Here is an 18,235-nt window from a genome sequence, read left to right as displayed (position 1 = left end):
TATCTTGTGATCTGGATCTCCCTCACGAGCAGAAGCTTATGTCAGGAAGAGCAAAATGTAAAACTGTAGCCTATGTGAGCTTGTTCACAACTTGGAACTTCATAGCTTGGAGTGATCTTGCAGGAGTTTTGCTGTGTAGTATCAACGCTTCTACTTGCTGCTTTCTGCCATGAGTAAGGACTGTTTCTGCAGCCCAGACTGTGCTGTGACGGGACTGCATGTTCCTAACATGTCTTTGGAGAGTCTCTTCTGATATTCAGGCTGTGTTCCTGTTTAGCTGCTATACTAGTATGTGAAAGAATGGAGAAAGTACAGAAAGTGAATAGCATTCATCTCTAACCTGGCATTGTAGCACTTTTTGCCATGTGGCCAGGCATTTGTGCCTTTTTCTAGTGGTGTATAACGTAACTTGCAGAGTGATCATATGAAGCAAGGGGCGATCGCTTTTTGATTCCTGGAATGAAATCTCCTAGGGATGGCAATAGGACCTACTGGTCATCTCCTATTGAATTCTTTCCAACTTGGCAGTCCAGAGCTCCTCGTTTCAAAGTGAAGTACAAAACTGCTTTTGTTCATGTTCATTTTTAATAGGTTGGTCAGTGTTTAGAGACTTACAGGTGTTTAAGGTCACAGGAGTCTGTTAAATAATTTAGCTTTATTTCTAGTATAAAACAGAAGTTAGCTTACAAGAGCAATGACAAGTTAATTTTGTTGTAGTGTTAGTGGCTTAAAGCAGTGCAGTTCTGAAAATACTGCTGGGATATTTCTGGAAACATTTATTCACTGTCTCAAATCCCTGTTTTGCTCTGAAGAAGCATCTGTTCTTCATGACTGGTGAGCCTGACCTCTCTTCACCAAAAAGGTCTGAGCCCAGAATCACCAGGGATATTCCTAGCACTTTGAAAAATGTTTTTTAACTCCTTACAATTTTGGTGAGAAATTAGCTATATATACAAAGTGTAATCAGTGAGAAATACTAAAATGGGTAAGTGAAAGGCAGACAGCACAAGAGTTTGTGAGTCCTGGGCAGAGCAAATAGATGGGCAAAGAATTGCTTATCCCAGAGCAGAAGAAATCCTTAGTGTGAAGTGTAAAGAATAGTAGCTCTTACGTATGATCTCACTATGACTACTGTGGACAAAATCTGTAACATAGTTTTAGCACAATTCCTGCGTTGCCAGAGATTAAGGATTTGAGGATATCTGCAGGAGCTGCTGTTGGTGTGACAAAGGTAGGAGACCTCTTAAGGCACCCTCTGGTGTGCAGTGAGTATCTGTTGCCATGGGAGCAAGTTTTGTCTCCATCTTAAGTCAGGGTATAAGGATATTTGGAGGTAGGCTTTCCCTCTGTCCTCTCAGGCATCTTTTTAAGGTTTCCTTTAAGAAAAGGAAGAGCTTTTCTTGCCGATGGCCAGAGAAGCCTTTCAAAGTAGTCGGTCGGTAATAACACAGGTGTTTTTTAAGAGTGTTGTATTGCGTGGCTGTAGTTTGTATGAAATGGACTTAAGAGCTTTGACTGATGCCTGGCCTAAGCTTCTCATTCCTAAATTTAGTTGAAAAAAAAATGCTTCATTTGGCTTCAGCTGGATCAGAAACTCCTTCGAAATACAGTGGCTTTCTCAAGGCTTATCAGTAACAGGCCAGGCATTTTCTATCCTGCCCACTGTAGCAGCTTGGTTTTCAGTCTTTTGTTGTACTTTGAAACATCTGTCTAACAAATTAAGTATTTACTGCACATCTCTGTTTGGACTGTAGTAACTAACGCTTTACAGAGAAATACTGTATGCTTTATTTTTAGAAAGGACAAGCTATTCAAAAATAACACTTGGAAATGCCAGCCTTTTCCATTATTATTCGATATAAATTTATCCTCTAATGCACCAATTTACACTATACTTAGTTTACCCAGGTTGCAGCATAAAATAATAGTTGTAGCTTCGATTTGTGTCCCATTATGTTATCATGTTTAAATTGCTGATACAGTAGAAACATATGCATTGATTTCTGAAGAAAACTCTTCATCATTGCATTTGTATGTATTATTACAGTGCGTAATGGCTTTTTTTTTTTTTTGTATGGCTACATGTGGACTTTCGCTGGTAGGAATGCATCATGTCTACATGGTGCCCAGATGCCATGGGCATCAGCACCGAGAGAACCAGCATGGAAGAAAGGAGAGAGCAATAAATAGTGGTCTTGCTGCACCATACCCTGCTGTGTTTTGCCCATGGATCTTGTGTGCGGATGTATTTTAAAATACCAGGATTTCAGTCTTTCTAAATAAATTGTACAATGTTACCACTGTTCATGAGGACATGAATGTAAAGGAAGACTTTGACCAGTTGGGTCGGATATCTTTAAGATTGAAGTAAAATTTTGTAAACATTTCAGCTTCCTGTCTTTGCACTGTTAAAATCACTAGACTTTTCCCCGCTTTTGTAACATAAATGAGCACTTGTTTAGGTAGATAAAATAACTCTTAAGTACTGTATTGAAGTCCATGTTAATACGTGCTGTTTAATGACACCTAATGATATTCAGTGAAGGGTTACGCTAAACCCAAAAGGTTGATGCTAAACGGGAGAGAAAATGTGTTACCCAGGCAACTGCCCTTGTGCAGTATAGAGAAGTGAGCATATGGCTATGTAGTACACATTATTTCAGCATCTTTAAGCATTAAGAATCACACGTGTAATTGACTGTGAAAAATTACTGCTCAGTTACTGTTTTGTGTGGTCATAATAGAAGTAAATGAATACGTCATTGTTGTTAGAATAGATCTGTTGGGAATCACTAACAGACTAGTCTACTTAGGGAGCAAAAATACAATAAGAAGAAAATAGCTGGTTTAATTAACATGTAAAAATTGGGTTAATTTGAATTCAGCTGGCACAGCAGATATTAATGCCTCTTCTTTAATAGTCTGGCTAGAACCACACAATTTGTACATTTTTAATCTTACTAGTACTATGAATAATTGTTTTTAAAAAATGGATACCAGGTTATTTTAAGCATCTATCTCTGACTTACTAGAGGGATTTATTACGTGCAAGCACTGACAAAGAATGCTTCTACCAGTATAAAATCTTGTAGCAGTGTTAATATGTGAAGTTTTAATCGAATCCAGGCCTAATAACATAGAATATGTTCTTAGCATGGTGCTGGGATTCTGCTGGGATACGTGCTATGTTTCTTTTCTGTGCTCTCAGCACTGTTTTTGTTGGGATCCGTTGGTAAGGACAAGGTGGTTGTTGCACACAAAAAGCGGCTTTATCAAAATGGTCTTGGCAGATATTTTACATTTTTAATTCTAAACAATCCTATTCTAGAGTCTTGTTGCCTGCTGTCTATTTTCTTCTTTCTGTGTGTGGGTTTTGTAATATTTGTGGCAGAAGAATTCAGTGCTTTGTATCTGGTTTTTGTTGTGGAAGCTGTCAGGTATGTAACCAATAATAATGAGCTTTTATAACCTGTAAGTCACACAGTACCAATAAATATACAGAAATGCAAAACTTAGTAGGTAGTGATATATTGGTTTAAAATTGAAGGAAATGTTGCATTTGGAAGTTTTCTTCTGTTTAAAGACTGAGTTTCTGTGTATTCTGTGTCTAACAGTGGGGAGTACCGAGAGCTCCCAAGGAGCTTAAAATAAACGACTCGATGGCCTGCCCGTGTTCAAACATGTGCATATGTAGTAAGTCATTGGCTTCTTTGCCAGTAAAGCTTAAGGCATGCTTACATGTTTACTGGCATCATCAATTGTAAGTTTAATATTAAGAATACCTGAGGAGGTTTCTTTTTATTTATTTCTCACACTATATAATAACCTATGGTGGCAAGTTCCCCAGGCTAATTGTTTGTTAGACTATTTCTGACTCTACATATGCTTTCTTTTATTTAGTGCATGTAAAGCGAGGGATGTAAAGCAGAACAGCTTTTTGGCCTTCTCCATGCCATGCTTTTTTTAATGTCCTCTTTGGTTAATGTTTTCACGTTCTTCACGGAAATCAGCCTCTGTTACCCTGTGGATGTTTGGCTGCTGATGTGCAGCAAGCACACTTTTGTGTGACTTGAAATTAATTCCCTTAAGACAGGGTGACTGGAAATTGCTTGTACAGTCATGGGTCGTCATAACTGGATGGAATGTCTTTTCCAAGCTGTTCAAACTTTGTTCTTTGCTGTTATTGCATACCAAGTGGAAGCTTTTATTGAACTGTCTGCAGTGTCATTTCGAGTAGAAGTCCCAAAGATACAGCTTCTAATAAAAATAAATTAATAATATGGGTTTTCGTGTGTTTCTTGACATTTGTTATGGTGAATATTGTCCTTCTTGGAAATAAATCTTTGTTCCCCAGCTACTGCCATGTGAACCCATTAAAGCGATGCTGTTGCTACACCGAGATAAGGCAGCCTTGAGAAAGGGCAATCTTAAACCTCCCAGACTGCCAGCAGGCCCCGCAGCCACACATTTGAAGATGATTTTAAACTGTACAACCCAGACATTAAAGAAGTAGCAAAACAGAAGAATGGTTGGCCTTTGCCTCTTTAAGAGTAAGAGTTTGATCTCTGTTTAAACTCTTGGGTGTGATCCAGAGAAATTAGAACTGCTCAGGGTCTTTGCTGTATCAAATCTACTGCTGGAAACAATGCCAAGTTGTCTAATTATGAATTTCTGCTTATTAACTAACTTAAGGAATGGCAATTCTGCCTTTATCTCTGCTCTGCTACTGCTCTCGCATATTGGGAACCTGGCTGTAATGATGAATTTGAATAAACTGCTCTTGGGCTGAGGAAGAACAAGCAGACTACTGCTTGAAAATTTGTGACTCGACACGCAGGACTGGAGGCTGCCATGGATGACTAATAAGTTGCTAGCAAACAGATAACACATTCTGATCCGTTCCTTCTGAAGTGAGTGGCAGCATGTAGGTCTTGAATGGATTTGCTTTCCAAAAGCCTGAAGTACTAAGTCTTGAGGGAAGTTACTCATGTCTTTATTGGCTTTCTGTCTTGCCAGCGGAGGGAAGTAGGCTCCCCCAGAGGGCAGTTCAGTTAGACAGTAAAGCTGAGGTGGGTAGCCATGCTGAGCACTTTGCTTGTTTTATGTTCTGTTGTGGCTTGCTGATAATTCCTTGTTCAACAAAGTCATTTCCATCTAGTGATACAAAGGCCTCCTGACAGTGTTGGTGATGGGGCATTTTAGGATAAATTTTAATCACTATTGATAACATTTTGTCCACATTTTGTTTGTGATCTTATTTATTTTGTATAATCTATGTTATATTGTATTTCAGTTTTCTGCAGGCCAGTGGTTTTATAGCTCTTGCTTTTTCTTTCATCCCTTAGGTTGATATCCTTTCAAGAGTTTGTGGCATTTGAGTCAGTCCTGTGTGCTCCAGATGCATTGTTCATAGTAGCCTTTCAGCTGTTTGACAAGACTGGCAAAGGAGAAGTTACTTTTGGTAAGACTGTTCTTAAATGTACACTCTTAATTTAAAAATCCCTACTTAGGCTAAACTCCATTTCACCTTCTGTTATCACAGGAAACACAGGGATTGGTAGTGCGACTACACTAGTGCCAAACAGCTTCCTGGCTGAGTTTTTTTTAATCATTTACATGTGCACAATATGAAGTTAGAGTCATGGTCATCTTCATGGTTTTCTCTGGAGAACTAGTCACTTCTCTTTTTCTCTTCCCCAACATGCTTGTGCAGGCCTTCAGATCAGCAGTGAAAGGTGGCTGTAGAAAATGATTGTAAAGTCACAAGTAAGCTGCCAGAGACTTGGGTGAATATTGAGTCTGAAATGATCCTGAATTATTTTTTGTTTAAATTGGCTATATTTCAAGCTGTCTTCCTTATGAGGCTTAAAACTTTCTTCTGTGAGATTTTACAGTAAAACATCCATTATTAGGTCCCCTCCCCACCCTCTCCAAAAAAAAGTTAACTTTACATTTGAGGTGCGGTATTTGCACTGACAACATCAGATTTACTTGGTTATGGGGACTGTTTGTTTCTAGGTACCATAGAGACAGCTTTTTATATCTGCAGGACTGTCTGCCACCTGCCTAATGATAAGGGCCATTATGCCTGGGAAAAGGATTCAGAAATTAGCAGTTTTGAATATCTTCAAGCACTGAGCTTGCACTTCAAAAAGTATGGGGGATTTTTTTTGCCCTAACTACCTACCCTGGATAAAATTGCTATCTCTGTTCTGCTACATTTGGACACTGTTATCCATATGTCTCCAGTTTTATTGATTCATTGTTAAACAGATTTAAGTAAAAGGAAAGTTGGATGACATTGACTCTGTCTTTCCAAAATGTATGGTGCACATATCTTTTGTCTTTTGCTAGTATTCCCTATACATGTTTTATGTTCAGTTAAAAAAGCCCTTCCCTTTCCATTTGAACTGACAAGATCCTGTTACCATTGCTTGAAGCATCATTGTATTCCTTCTACCATCTCCAAAAATCTGTATTTGAAGTCGCGGCTGGTGAGAAGACTTCCTGCCTCTTCTTGTGTCTGTTTTGGTTTTTCATTATTTTGGTTGCCTTTTGAGGTTGTGAAAGATGTGCTTTTTCTGTGCAATATTACTTGTTAGAACAGCTTTTAAAAAATTACTAGGGATGCTAAAAGATTTGAAAGAATTTCAGGAAAAAGTTCTGCTGATCATAACCTTGATGAAGGAAGTATTGTGTGCCTAACAGTCTCGTGGATGTGTACGGAAAGAGAGGCAACGAGAGACAGCATGCTTTTAAATCAGGAGGCCACACGTATTTTGCAGAGGTTTTCTTCCAGCACCGACAAACCAGGCTTCCTGGAATGCTTCTGATGTGCAGGTTCTTGTCTGCGTCAGAGCCCCTGGTTGCTTGGAGCGCTCGTTAATAATCTCGGAAGAACTGTAATTGTTTGATCTGAGTGCTGAATCAGTCCGACTTAACTTTTTAACTCTTGGCATTCTTGTTCTTATTTTTCCTGCTGGCAAATGCTTCCCTTGGGGTTTAGCACAGTGAGTCAAGGGATTTGTTTGGCATTTCAAGTCCATTGAAGTCCTTCTAGTGATGAGAGAAACTCCTATGCCAAGCTGTGTTTAAGGTATTTGAAAGAGGAGACATGCCAACATTGGCAGAACCTCAGATAGCTATTTTAATTCCTTCCTCTCCTCCTTTGAAAGCATAAATGCATTTGTAACTTCTCTATAGTACATTGTGGCTACCACCCCAGCAAACGCCTGGAGTGGGGAGGATGTGAGAGCTGTCTCAGTGTTGTGCTTTCTCAGCAGAAACAGTTGACCTTTAGACAAAGCTAGTTTCTATTTTCCATCATAAGAAAAAAAGCTTTTTTCCTCCTATTATGAAAAAAAACCCCTAATACTTTCACAAATGAATTATTACAATACTGTCCTGTAACTTTGCCACTCAGTGCCCCAGTCATGTGTCTTCGAGGTTAATTATGAGATCTTTTTCCATTGACTTGAATGAAAGTGGGATCAAGTCCTTATCAAGGTTAGGAGACTTAAATAGGGGTTTTGTATACTGTGGAATTACAGTGTGAAAGGAACAGAAGAAAAGGGAAAGGATCGTTTTTCACTATACTGCTGTTAAGTGTAGTATCTCAAGGATCCCATTATAAGTCTGTATCTCATTGTAGTAAAGAAACAGCATGGCTTATCTGTGCAGTCATTGTTTTTCCATATACTGAAATAATGGTCTAAATATTTTAACTTATACTGAACGGAATATAGGACTTCCCAGCTGTGAGCTTCACATTTTCTACTAAGTAAATCATCCAAATTTCGTTCTTTCACAGGTACACTTAGCTTGGCATCTTTGTAAACAAATTAATAATGGGCTTTGCATCAATGAGCTTTTATACCGAATGCCGCATCCAGGCTGTGGATATTTAGAGAAATATTCTGGGTAAAGAAGTTCCAGTATTTAATACTTTGCACTTTTCTTGAAAAATGGTGCACTCTTACTTCTGGGTTGGAAATGCTTTTGTATTTTAGCAATATGTTGACAATTTTAAAGGTTTAATTTCTTTCAGGTTACAAGTTAACTGTACCTGATTCTTTGGCAGAGCTAGCATCTATTTAAAAGGGCTGATCCACAAGCAGTATGTGTATGTGGGAGGGGTGGGTGTGGGGAGTATTTCTAGTTTATTGCTTTTCAAGGGGAATGAAATGGCCACTAGTAAATTAGTGGCCAGTGGCTGACTGAGATTACACCTGGCTGTTGCATCGTGTGGTAGATTTATCTGCTGCTGAAGTGTAAAAGCTTTGACAGTTCGCAAGGAGTTAAAGCTCTCAGCAGGAAAGTGGGAGGAAGTTTAGCTGGCTTTTAAATTCGAGGCAAAGAGCAAACCATTGCTTCTTACTGTTGAGTGTTGACAGGCACATAAAAGCTGATAATGTAAGTCCAGGGGTTTAAGAGACTTAGTAGAGTTGCTTTTTTGTCGTATGACTGTATTTTAATGCCTCATTAAAGAAGCAGAGCCCTTTGAAATTCTTTACTAGATGGCGTTGCTTAAAATAAGGCGAGATGGTTGGGTAAAAATGTCAGTGTTTAAAAACTAGGTCGTCTTAACCTCCATCTCTAATTTTGGATGGATAAATGATGAGAAATGATGAAATCTAACAGTTCTGAGCTGTGAATAATGCAGCGGTGATATCCAGGGACTGGAACTTGCCTTTTCTAATGTCGGTTCTCACAGCCCTAGTGAAAGGTAAAGTAAGAGTTATCCGTCTTGGTTTTGCTCACAGAGAAAGGAGAGGCACAAAAAGAGATGTGATTGCCTCAGTCTGCACTGCCAACCCGCGCTGAACCTGCCTTTGAAGATTTTCATTCTGATTTGTTTTAAAGTAGATTTTCCCACCAGACAGAAATTCTTGATCTTGTACTTAATGAAATGTAGCTGTGATATAGTGTGGTTTGTTCGTTTGTTGTTTTCGTTTGTTTGTTTTGGATTTTTTTTTTAAGGTCCTCTAATTCAACCTGAAGCTATTTCAAAATGGATGCTGTGCTGCACTGAGAAATATGAGTATGCTGTAAAACAAGTCAGTCTTTTAATTTAAAAAAAAAAAAAAGCAGCAAACCAAAACCCCCCAAACCCAGCAAAAATGTGAAGGGAATGGGAAATCCAAATGCAGAATTGTTGCTTGTTTAGTATAACAGGTGCAGAATCGAGCACCGTACTCTGCTTTTGTCTCAAAGCAAAACTTTATTTACATGTAGACAGCAGCTATTGTGGGGCTCTGCTTCTGTTATTAATTATATAAGTACCGTTCTTAGATAAACACATTAATTAAGGATACATCTTGCTAAGCACTCCTGTTTGCTTACCTGATACTTGGGTTGCATGAATACCTGTTTGTAAACTTTCTAAAAGCACATAGCTCTTAACAGAGGTTTAGATAGCTATGCAGCTATTGTGATGAGCTTCAGAGTTTTTCTTATAACACTCTGATACTCTTTCAATATGCAAAGAATTATCACAGGAGTCTCACAATGGCTCTCTTGACCAAAGGATTAGGTTCAGACTGGGTGAGCTAGCTCTTGCTTTTGTTACAGAGGCTTATTTATGTTATGTTTTGCCCTATAATTGCTTGGTATAACTTGGCTTTTCTTACAGAATCTGCAGTTCTGGGTTTTTTTCTCTTGCACAACACCTAAGGTAGTGACACCCAGCGTGGTACACTGAATACCATGTAAAGCAAGGAAAAGCTACATCTGAACTACCAGAATAAATTGCTGAGGCTGTAAGCTTTGATCACTTGATAAATTGCAGTATTTGGTATTTCTTAGTGAAATTTCCGTTGTTGGTTCAAATTGGTTAGAAACCATTTGTAGCTAGTGATGTGTTAGCTTACACCTACACAGTGAAACATTTGTTGGCTTATAAATGACAGTTGCCTAGATATGATAATCCAACAGCAACATTACAAATGCAAAATTTGTTTAGTCTCTGATGCTTTTTGTTGTTTGTACTGGATTTTGCCCAAATAATGGTCAGTTTTAATTAAAAGCAGATGTAAGGCAGGCTTGTTAGTATGTTTATTTTCTTCAAAACCAGATTTGAAGTCGTCTTGATACTATTTTCAGAAAATTTCATTTCTAGATATATGTCAACTTGGCAAGTTTTTCTTGTTTTGTTTTTTCTTTTAACTAAGATACTATGTAGCCAGGAAGACTTTCATGAAGGCATCTGAAGTAAAACAAAGCCTGTTGAGTCACAAAGTAAATCTGTCATTTTAAATATTACAAGCTCCATCCTCTTACACAGTTGCATTTCATTTCATTTAGAAAATACAACTGAGTTTTCTAAGTCATCCAGAACTGAAATTTGGTGTTTTGGTTTGTCTTTTGTTGTTGTTGGTTGGTTGGTTGGTTTGGTTTGGTTTTTTTTAATCAGAGGTGCCTACTGACAAATGTCAGGCTGTAGTCTGAGCATATCTCTTGCTCATTACCAAAACCCAAGTAATGATCCTAGAATCATCAAACAGTTCAGGTTGGAAGGGACTGTGGCAGCCATCTGGTTCAAGACCTGGGCCATCAAGACCAAGTTGCTTTGGGGGCAACATGCATTCAAGGTTTTAAATATCTTTGAGGATGTAAACTCTGTATCCCCTGTAAGCAAGTATTTACCAATGTTCGAGCACTGTTATAGTGAAAAATAATTTTCTGATGCCTAGCTGGGATTGCACATGTTCCAGGTTACATCCATTGCCTCTTGTCCTTCCACTTTGCATCTCCATCTTCTCTTCACCCTCCCGTTGGGTAGTTGCAGACAGCAGTGAGGTCCTCCTTCAGCCTGCCCTTCTCCAGGCTGAGAAGACCCCATACCATCAGCCTCTCCATGCGTGTCATGTCACCAAGCCCTGACTATCTTATATGGAAAAATAAATGTGGTATTTTATTTTAGTTAGCTAGGTTATGCTGTTTACCTTGGTGGAAGTGACCTTTTGATGATGATGATGATGATGATGATGATTATTAATCAGGGCAAAAGGGGTAAATTTGGTTTTTATGGGGCCTAGTGCTTTCTAAATCTGTGGTCTTTGGGCCCTGGCAGTTTGTTGCTCACTTCTAAGGAGGCCAGGAAAAGTAATAAATACATGTAAGGTTGTTGCCAGTAAACTGAAATTATGGATATCTACACAAGAAGTAGAAATATTTTTAAGGGATTGCATCTTGGAAAAATGTTCAAAACCTTTTCTGTAAGGCTATTATGTAATATTCTGTGTATAATTTCATGTTATTTCCCTTGACATCTAAGGAGGACAAAAGCAGATAAGTTTGGATCCAGAGTATTAACTGCTGAAAGTGATGATACTTCTGGAAAGACCCTGCTTTTGGGGGCATTTGCAATGTTTAGCAGAGGTACCAGATGTGCTCAGGCACCTCGGTTAAAAATCAGGGCCAACCTGAACTGAACAGTGTATGGATATGTCATGAGGAAGCAAATTAATAGTTTTTAGAAGTGACAAGAACACAAACTAGAGCGGTGGGGAGGTAAAAGGATTTAAAAGTGAGAACATTTTCAGCAGAGGGGTGAGACTTACTATCGAACTTTTGAGTGGGAAAAATCATGAGAGCACAAACATGTTCTTGCAATAATGTTTTTATTAACGTAAAAATAATCTGGAAGACTGCACTGTCCTTGTTGAAAAGTTTGGATAGGGCAGTGAAGTTATAACCAAAGGAATTTTGTTCAGTAGCTAGTGCTCTCTCCTGAAAGAGAATGCATGCTGAACTTTTTGTTATGATTCGTACTGGCCTTTATGGTTTGCTCTCTAAACTCATCTCTAAAGTCTACTTAGTGCATCTGAAAGACATTTGGTTGGCAGCACCGGTCTGAATCTCACCTCTGGGTACAACAGGTGCCACATGGCCTTTGTTGCTTCTTCCATGCACAAAGTGGAGGTGGTTCCTACCTGAAGGGAAGGAGCTGCTGTTGGAGAGAGACTCCAGTCTCCTGCTTCTCCGTCCTGCTGTGGCTGCCTCCGAGGGTGCTGCCCTCCCTCGAGGCTGGTGCAGTACCGGCTCTTTTCTGCCTCGAGATGTGCCAGTCAACCAATTTGTTTTATGAGGGCAGCCCAACAAATATCATAAGGTTTTGCTTTCCACTGATGTGCTCCAGATGTCGGTATGTTACCTGGAGGTGAAAAACCATTGCAAAGGCATCCATTTTTTATCTACCTGGAGCTTTGTTATACTTCTTTAAATGATCGATTTGTACTACAAAAAGAGCCACCCTGATTTTGGAACTTTTAAAATGACTTTTGTGAGCAGTGTTTTCTGAACAACTGAATGTAGATGCACCCCAATCAGATTGGCATGCGTGTGTTGTATGGTATCTTGTCAGAGGTCAGAAGAACTGGTCAGAAGCTGTTCCAGTTCAGTGGGTCAAAAATCCACTTTTTATGAAAGGTTAACTGTAGATTAGCACGATTGACTATCATGGCTCCAATTCTAAAAGACAGAGGTAACAGAGAACACTTACAGTTGGTGGGATAATTCAAGAATACTACATGCTCATGCAGCTAAAATATTGTGCTTTCTGCTGCTACTTCATGCTACTTAAAAAGAAAAAAAAATAGGTGTGGAAAAGGTGGGAAAAAGCCAATTTGAGAGTAAATTTCAACTAGATGAGGTCACTCTTTGGTTAACAGTAAGCTGAGGGTTAACCATCTTCCATACAGCTGCATATCCTGTTGGAAAAAAAAAGCTCAACATGATTACTAGGCAGCATTTGAGGACAAACCAGAAGCTTCCACACCAGAATATATTTAAACTGTGGCAGCAGCAGTATACCACTTTAGGCTTGATTTTTATTTTATTTTTTTCTCCATCCCGTTTTCAAGCTCTCCTGGCATTACAGATTAGAAGGTAAAACCTTCAGCAGACCCTAAGAGCTAGGAAAGCGTTCTGTTATTACAAATTTTAATATGAAATTTCAGATAGGAAAATACACATACTCTTGGAGTGTGTATAATTTAGTTTTCTAAATTGGAAAATCTGCTGTTACCTAGCAGTTAATGACTATTTTTTTCCAACATTTGGAATGCAGGACCTGATTTGATAAGCTGATAAAAGAAAACAAAACTGAGAACATATTGGAAGTGCTCAAAGTGAAAATTACAGTTTAGGTAGGTTTGGGGGTAGATAGTTAGACATTTTAATTGAACTAAAATAGTTTTATACTAATACAGTACTGTTGTGGGAGTACATTTTGTGGTGCGTTTGAAATGGAAGTATTTAAGTGGGGGAAAATGTATGTTAATGCTTTGCAAGAAAGTGATTTTTTTTTTTTTATACCATCTATCTGAGCAAAATAGCTGTTAAAGAAATAGAGCTCCCAAGTCTGTATTGGAGAGTAAAGCGTAAAGTTTAGGATCATTTCTTCGAGCCGAGAGTTTGCTTTTATCACTTTAGTTGGTATATTAAACTGCTGCAGGAAACTATTATGTGAATTCGGAAGTAAATCTGTATTTCTGGACAACTACAGCGAAGTCAGTCCGTGCCAGCGCAAAGAAAGGTGTTGAGTCAGTCTGGATTCTGAAAGCCCTGTATTTTTAACATCTCCCTGATAGGGATAAGAGAAATTAGTCCAGAGGATGATTTCTGTTACCCACGTGGAAATGGGGGCATTGAGTTTCATACGACAGCTTTGGTTACACACAAGCAGCAGAAACCCCTGCTTGTCCATTACAATTAGCACTAGTCCACAGCTGGACTAGCTAAACATAGCTAAATTGGTTAAAATTACCATTTTTATTATTTGAATTTGATTTTGTCTTTGGGGATTTTCTCTGAATTTGGAGAAACTAGTCCTATTAAAAAAATAAGCTACCACTTACACATATGCACATGCACGCAAAAGTATCAAAAGAAGTGAATTCAGGTTTTTTTTCAGGTATTTGTATGCAAGTGTATATGTTCAGCCACATTTTTCAGCTGCAGTTGAAAATGAGCCCAGTCTACATGGGTTGGGTGCACAAATGAAGGGTTTTGCAGTCTTCTGAATTAATCTGTTCTAAAACAGTAGTGCTACCACATAATAGAGTGCAGATAAATTGCACTGACCTGAGCTGCCGTCTTTTTTCAAGTCATTCCCCCTTCTTGAGTCATGGAATACAATCCGTTTATCTTCAAATGACATGTGCCGTTTCTGCTCTGCCATCTTCAGTTTGAGTGTTCTCCCAGACACCTTCCTGGTAATATTTTAAGAAGGAAAGAACCTAATTTTTTGTTCAGAATGCAGAATAGGTCGTGGTCCATGTTTTGCAAGGAATTAAGCAGTAGTGAAAATGCAGCTTAAATGTAGTATTTCAGGGCTTCTAACCTGTGCAAGAAGGTGGTTGTGACAGCCCTTCCTGCTCTTCTTGCTTTGCTGAGGGGAGCTGAAGGGACGAGTAACTTTCCTTTGCAGTCCTTGGTAATCAAGCTATTCCAATGTGTTATTTAATTTACAGCATGACTACTAGTATATAAAACTATTTCAACACATTTTCTTGACAAAGCAGCAAGGAGATCAAGAAGGCAATTGTAGTGCTTGCTTGTACTCCCAGAGTGGTGTACCTCTTCTTGGTGAATGGGAATAAGTGGACAACCAAGCCACGAAGTTGTACTACCCTGAGCAGATGTGGTGTGGACATATATTTTCCAAAATAAAAATCACCATTATAGAACAGTCCTAATGCCAGACCATAGAAGGATGGAAATAAACTCTAGCCAGCTGTGTATCTGAAGTTCACAACAGTAAATAAAAAAACCAACAAAACAAACCAAAAACCCAGACAGAAAAGCGCCAACCCAAACCTTGGATAGACCTGAACAATTCCAGTAAACCAAGATTTTATTTCTCGGGTATTTTTGACGTGTATATATGCACATCTTTGTACACATGTGCCTTCTGCAGAAGTTCTTTGTACTTTTCCCGTGGCCAGGAGCAGCAAGGGCCAGTGGCTTTGCCAGGCAGGTGAGCCTGCAGCTGAGTGAGGGTGCTGGGGGCCAGGGGCTTGGGCAGAGTCCACCCAACAAGGGCTGCAGTCCCACGCTGCCCGAGCAAGGACAGCGGAGCAGGTCTGGTGACGGTGACCAGGGTCAGCTGAGAGTCCAGTGAACACCAGACAAGTCCACAGGGATGAGGCAGGTCCAAAGTCAGGCTGGGAAGCCAAGCCAAGGGGTCAGGGTCACCAAACTCTGTGGGCAGGTGCAGGCGTCCCTGCAGGGTGACTCAGACAAGGAGGAGCAAGGACCTGAGATGAGGCTTCTCCCAGCTCTTTCTCCTGCAGCTCTTTGCATGGACCCAAATCCACATGCTCATGAGTGGAGTTGGGGTGGAGAGGTTGCAGAACCTGATGGTGCACTCAGGGTCATGAAGATTATGGAAAAATGTAGAGTTGTTTCAAATTGTCAGTGAGGACCCATCACAAAGCTTGTGGAAATCATCCTGCTCTCATCTCCGCTGAGCTTTAGGTCACGTCTTGCTTGCACGTTGGTAAGGTGCTGGGCTTTCCTAGTCACAGTAGTGAAACAGCTACTCTTACCAATAGTTTAATTTGAGCAATTGGACTTCCTTCTTTGCCTTTTCTTCTGTGTAGGATTTATTTAAAATGGCTTTGAAAAAAATGCACTTTTTATTACACGCATTTAAAGGAAACTGTTTCCAAATGCATGAACAGAAGTGCTTAGCCATTAACAAAACATGATTTTATAAAGGTATCACCTTTTGTCTGAGCCAAATGACAGGGATTTGCGTATTCAGGTTTAAAAGACCTTATCTCTTTATACTAAAATACCTATTCCACACTCTTAGCATTAATTTTGCTTCATTTAATCCAAGTTGTAGCTGTAATGCTCATTATGTTGCTCTTCAGGGCCTTAAGTATGATGAAGATAGCAGCAGTTACTGCCAGAAGGGTTTAAAAAGGTTGCTGGTGCATGTGGGACTCTTGTTAACTTGTGATAGTTCATGTCTTTTCAAACTTGTCTTTTGTTTGCCTCTTTGCAGAAGCTAGCCTGCATTCTTTACATAAGTTGCTATTACCATTGTACAGGGTAAATCTCATTTTTTATCACAGCCCAAGGTTTTGGTACAGATTTTTTATACCATGCACCAATTGCTTGAGTGCATAACAGTATAACATACATCATATATAAAATGTATGTAGTATATAACTTGAATAAAATAAAGCCAATTGTAACAGCTTTTCTTCAGAAATGTTGCAGCTATTTTGTAAGGGGAGTGGTATTTTTGTAGAGGATTGTGAAATTTTTTCTAGCTGTGCATTGAGATAGTAATTGCTTCATTGGACTGAATGATGATGCCACACGGAACAGTTAGGTACTTGTGCAAATAAATAGTTTGAAAGAATTTCAGATTTAATACGTCAGCTATTTATGTGCTGTAGCTTGTAAAGATTTTAGTAGCTTGTTCTATCAAGTGACAAGATGTCATGGGCAACTAGTTCTCCCAGTAAATTTGATTAATGTGTAGAAGGAGCTGAGGATTTCTGAGTTATTTTCTCAAATGTAAAATATGGTTGGATAATGACTTTCAGTTTGCTCCTTTTAAAATTACAAATAGGCAAACAGACAATTTTCACTTGGGGAATCCAGTGGTCTTTATTGTGTCATGAGGGTATGTGATTATTCCAAAGCCCTCTTTATTTCTAGTTAAAATTCTTAATCACAGTATGGAAATGTGAATGCAGCGTACTTGTTTGTACAGTAAGCATGTAAACATAGACATCTGTACTCTTGGGAGAAGAAGGTCCCCAGGACCCCAAGGATAAAAAAACCCATTATAAACCAATAGGCAGTTCACCTGGAGGGAAAATAGAATATCTTTTTTGTACAGTGATCAGAAACCAATGGCAAGGTATCTATTGTATTCTTTCATTAGAGGCAGCACGAGGAAAAACATTTGTTATAGAACTTTGCAATTTGTTTTAAAATTGAGTTTCAAAGTTTAGTTTTTTTAAAGATTGGCACAGATGACAGTATGGATTTGTAAAAAAGAATATTTAAAATCTTCTCCTTTAACCTGTTGTTCGTTTTGCTTTCCAATTGCTCTGGTTCAAACACACACAGAAATGGTTCTGTCTTTTGCTGGTTTTAGATCTTGTGCTCTTACAGCTCCAGAGGGTGGAGCATTGACATTTTGACTTTTTAAAACTAAAATAAATAAACAGTGTTTTAATAGGGATTCAGAAGCTTCAGTTTATCAGATATTTTGATAAATATTGGTTTAGGATCAAATCACAGTTGCCCAGACAGGTTGTGGAATCTACATCATTAGAAATACTCAAACCTCAGCTGGACATGGACCTGAGCAACCTGAACTGGTTGGACCTGCTTTGTCAGGTGGTTGTACCAGATGACACCCAGTTGTCATTTCCATCACAAATTATTCTGTGACTCTGTAAAACAGATGCCTTTTAAAAAAAAAAAGGTCAAAATGAACAAAATATCTCTTGGCTACTTGAAGGACATTGCTGCTTTTTACTGTGTTTAGTTCAGCAACTTGTGGATAGCCATGGAACTTCAGCTGCAGGTTTAAGGTGAAACTATGTTTTAAAATTGTCTGGTTTTTGGTTTAATACTAGACTTAGATGATCAGGAGATGATACTGTTAGGACTGAACAATAACTTGGAGTGAGTTCTAGTATGTAATTGGATACATGTTGATGGTTAAATCACAGGCTAAAACACTTCAGATTTGTTCAAGGAGCACAAACGGTCTTTCATGTCTGACTTGGGCAATCTGACTACGGCCAAAACTCGAGTCAGTGACAGTGTTGTAGCTGAATGGGTGATGAGACTAGCAAGAAAAGCGGAAAAACTCTGTCCACTGAGTGTACACAGGAGTTTGTGAACCGGAAATAGTTGTGAAAAGCAGGTATAGGGTATGTGTGAGAAGGCAGTGGCAGACGGGATACCACGTCTGGTGCCATCGAGGAGTCAGCAGAAGCACAGCGGGCAGTCTCCCATCCAGCTACCTGCACGCTGTAATCCAGCCTGCACTCGGTCAGAAAAGCACCTGGTCTTAGTTGCTACAGTATGATTTTGAAAAGATCAAGTAGTGTAGGGAATTCTCTTGCTATTGTACTAAATACCTACACTAATGCGATAGTCTGTATTTTCCAAGCCAGAGCAAAAATTAAGTGTACATCTCCTCCTTGGGCTGTGCAGTACTTATGTGAACTCCTGAGGCACGTGTGTAGCCTTT

The 18,235-nt window shown here is 39.1% G+C and overlaps 1 protein-coding gene across 2 annotated transcripts in view; it reads left to right on the top strand.

Annotated features, from left to right (window-relative positions):
• Nucleotides 1-18,235, top strand: part of SLC25A13 (solute carrier family 25 member 13) — a 100,109-nt gene that overhangs the window by 29,298 nt on the left and 52,576 nt on the right. For both annotated transcript variants that reach the window (XM_065629410.1, XM_065629411.1), the window contains one exon: nt 5,346-5,461. In XM_065629410.1, the coding sequence (XP_065485482.1) occupies nt 5,346-5,461 (116 nt within the window). The remainder of the gene's footprint in view (nt 1-5,345; nt 5,462-18,235) is intronic.

Source organism: Caloenas nicobarica, chromosome 2 (assembly GCF_036013445.1).
Source record: "Caloenas nicobarica isolate bCalNic1 chromosome 2, bCalNic1.hap1, whole genome shotgun sequence".
Classification (NCBI taxonomy): domain Eukaryota; kingdom Metazoa; phylum Chordata; class Aves; order Columbiformes; family Columbidae; genus Caloenas; species Caloenas nicobarica.
Note: the sequence above shows the minus strand (reverse complement) of the source record. Positions and strands in the feature narration are given on the sequence as shown.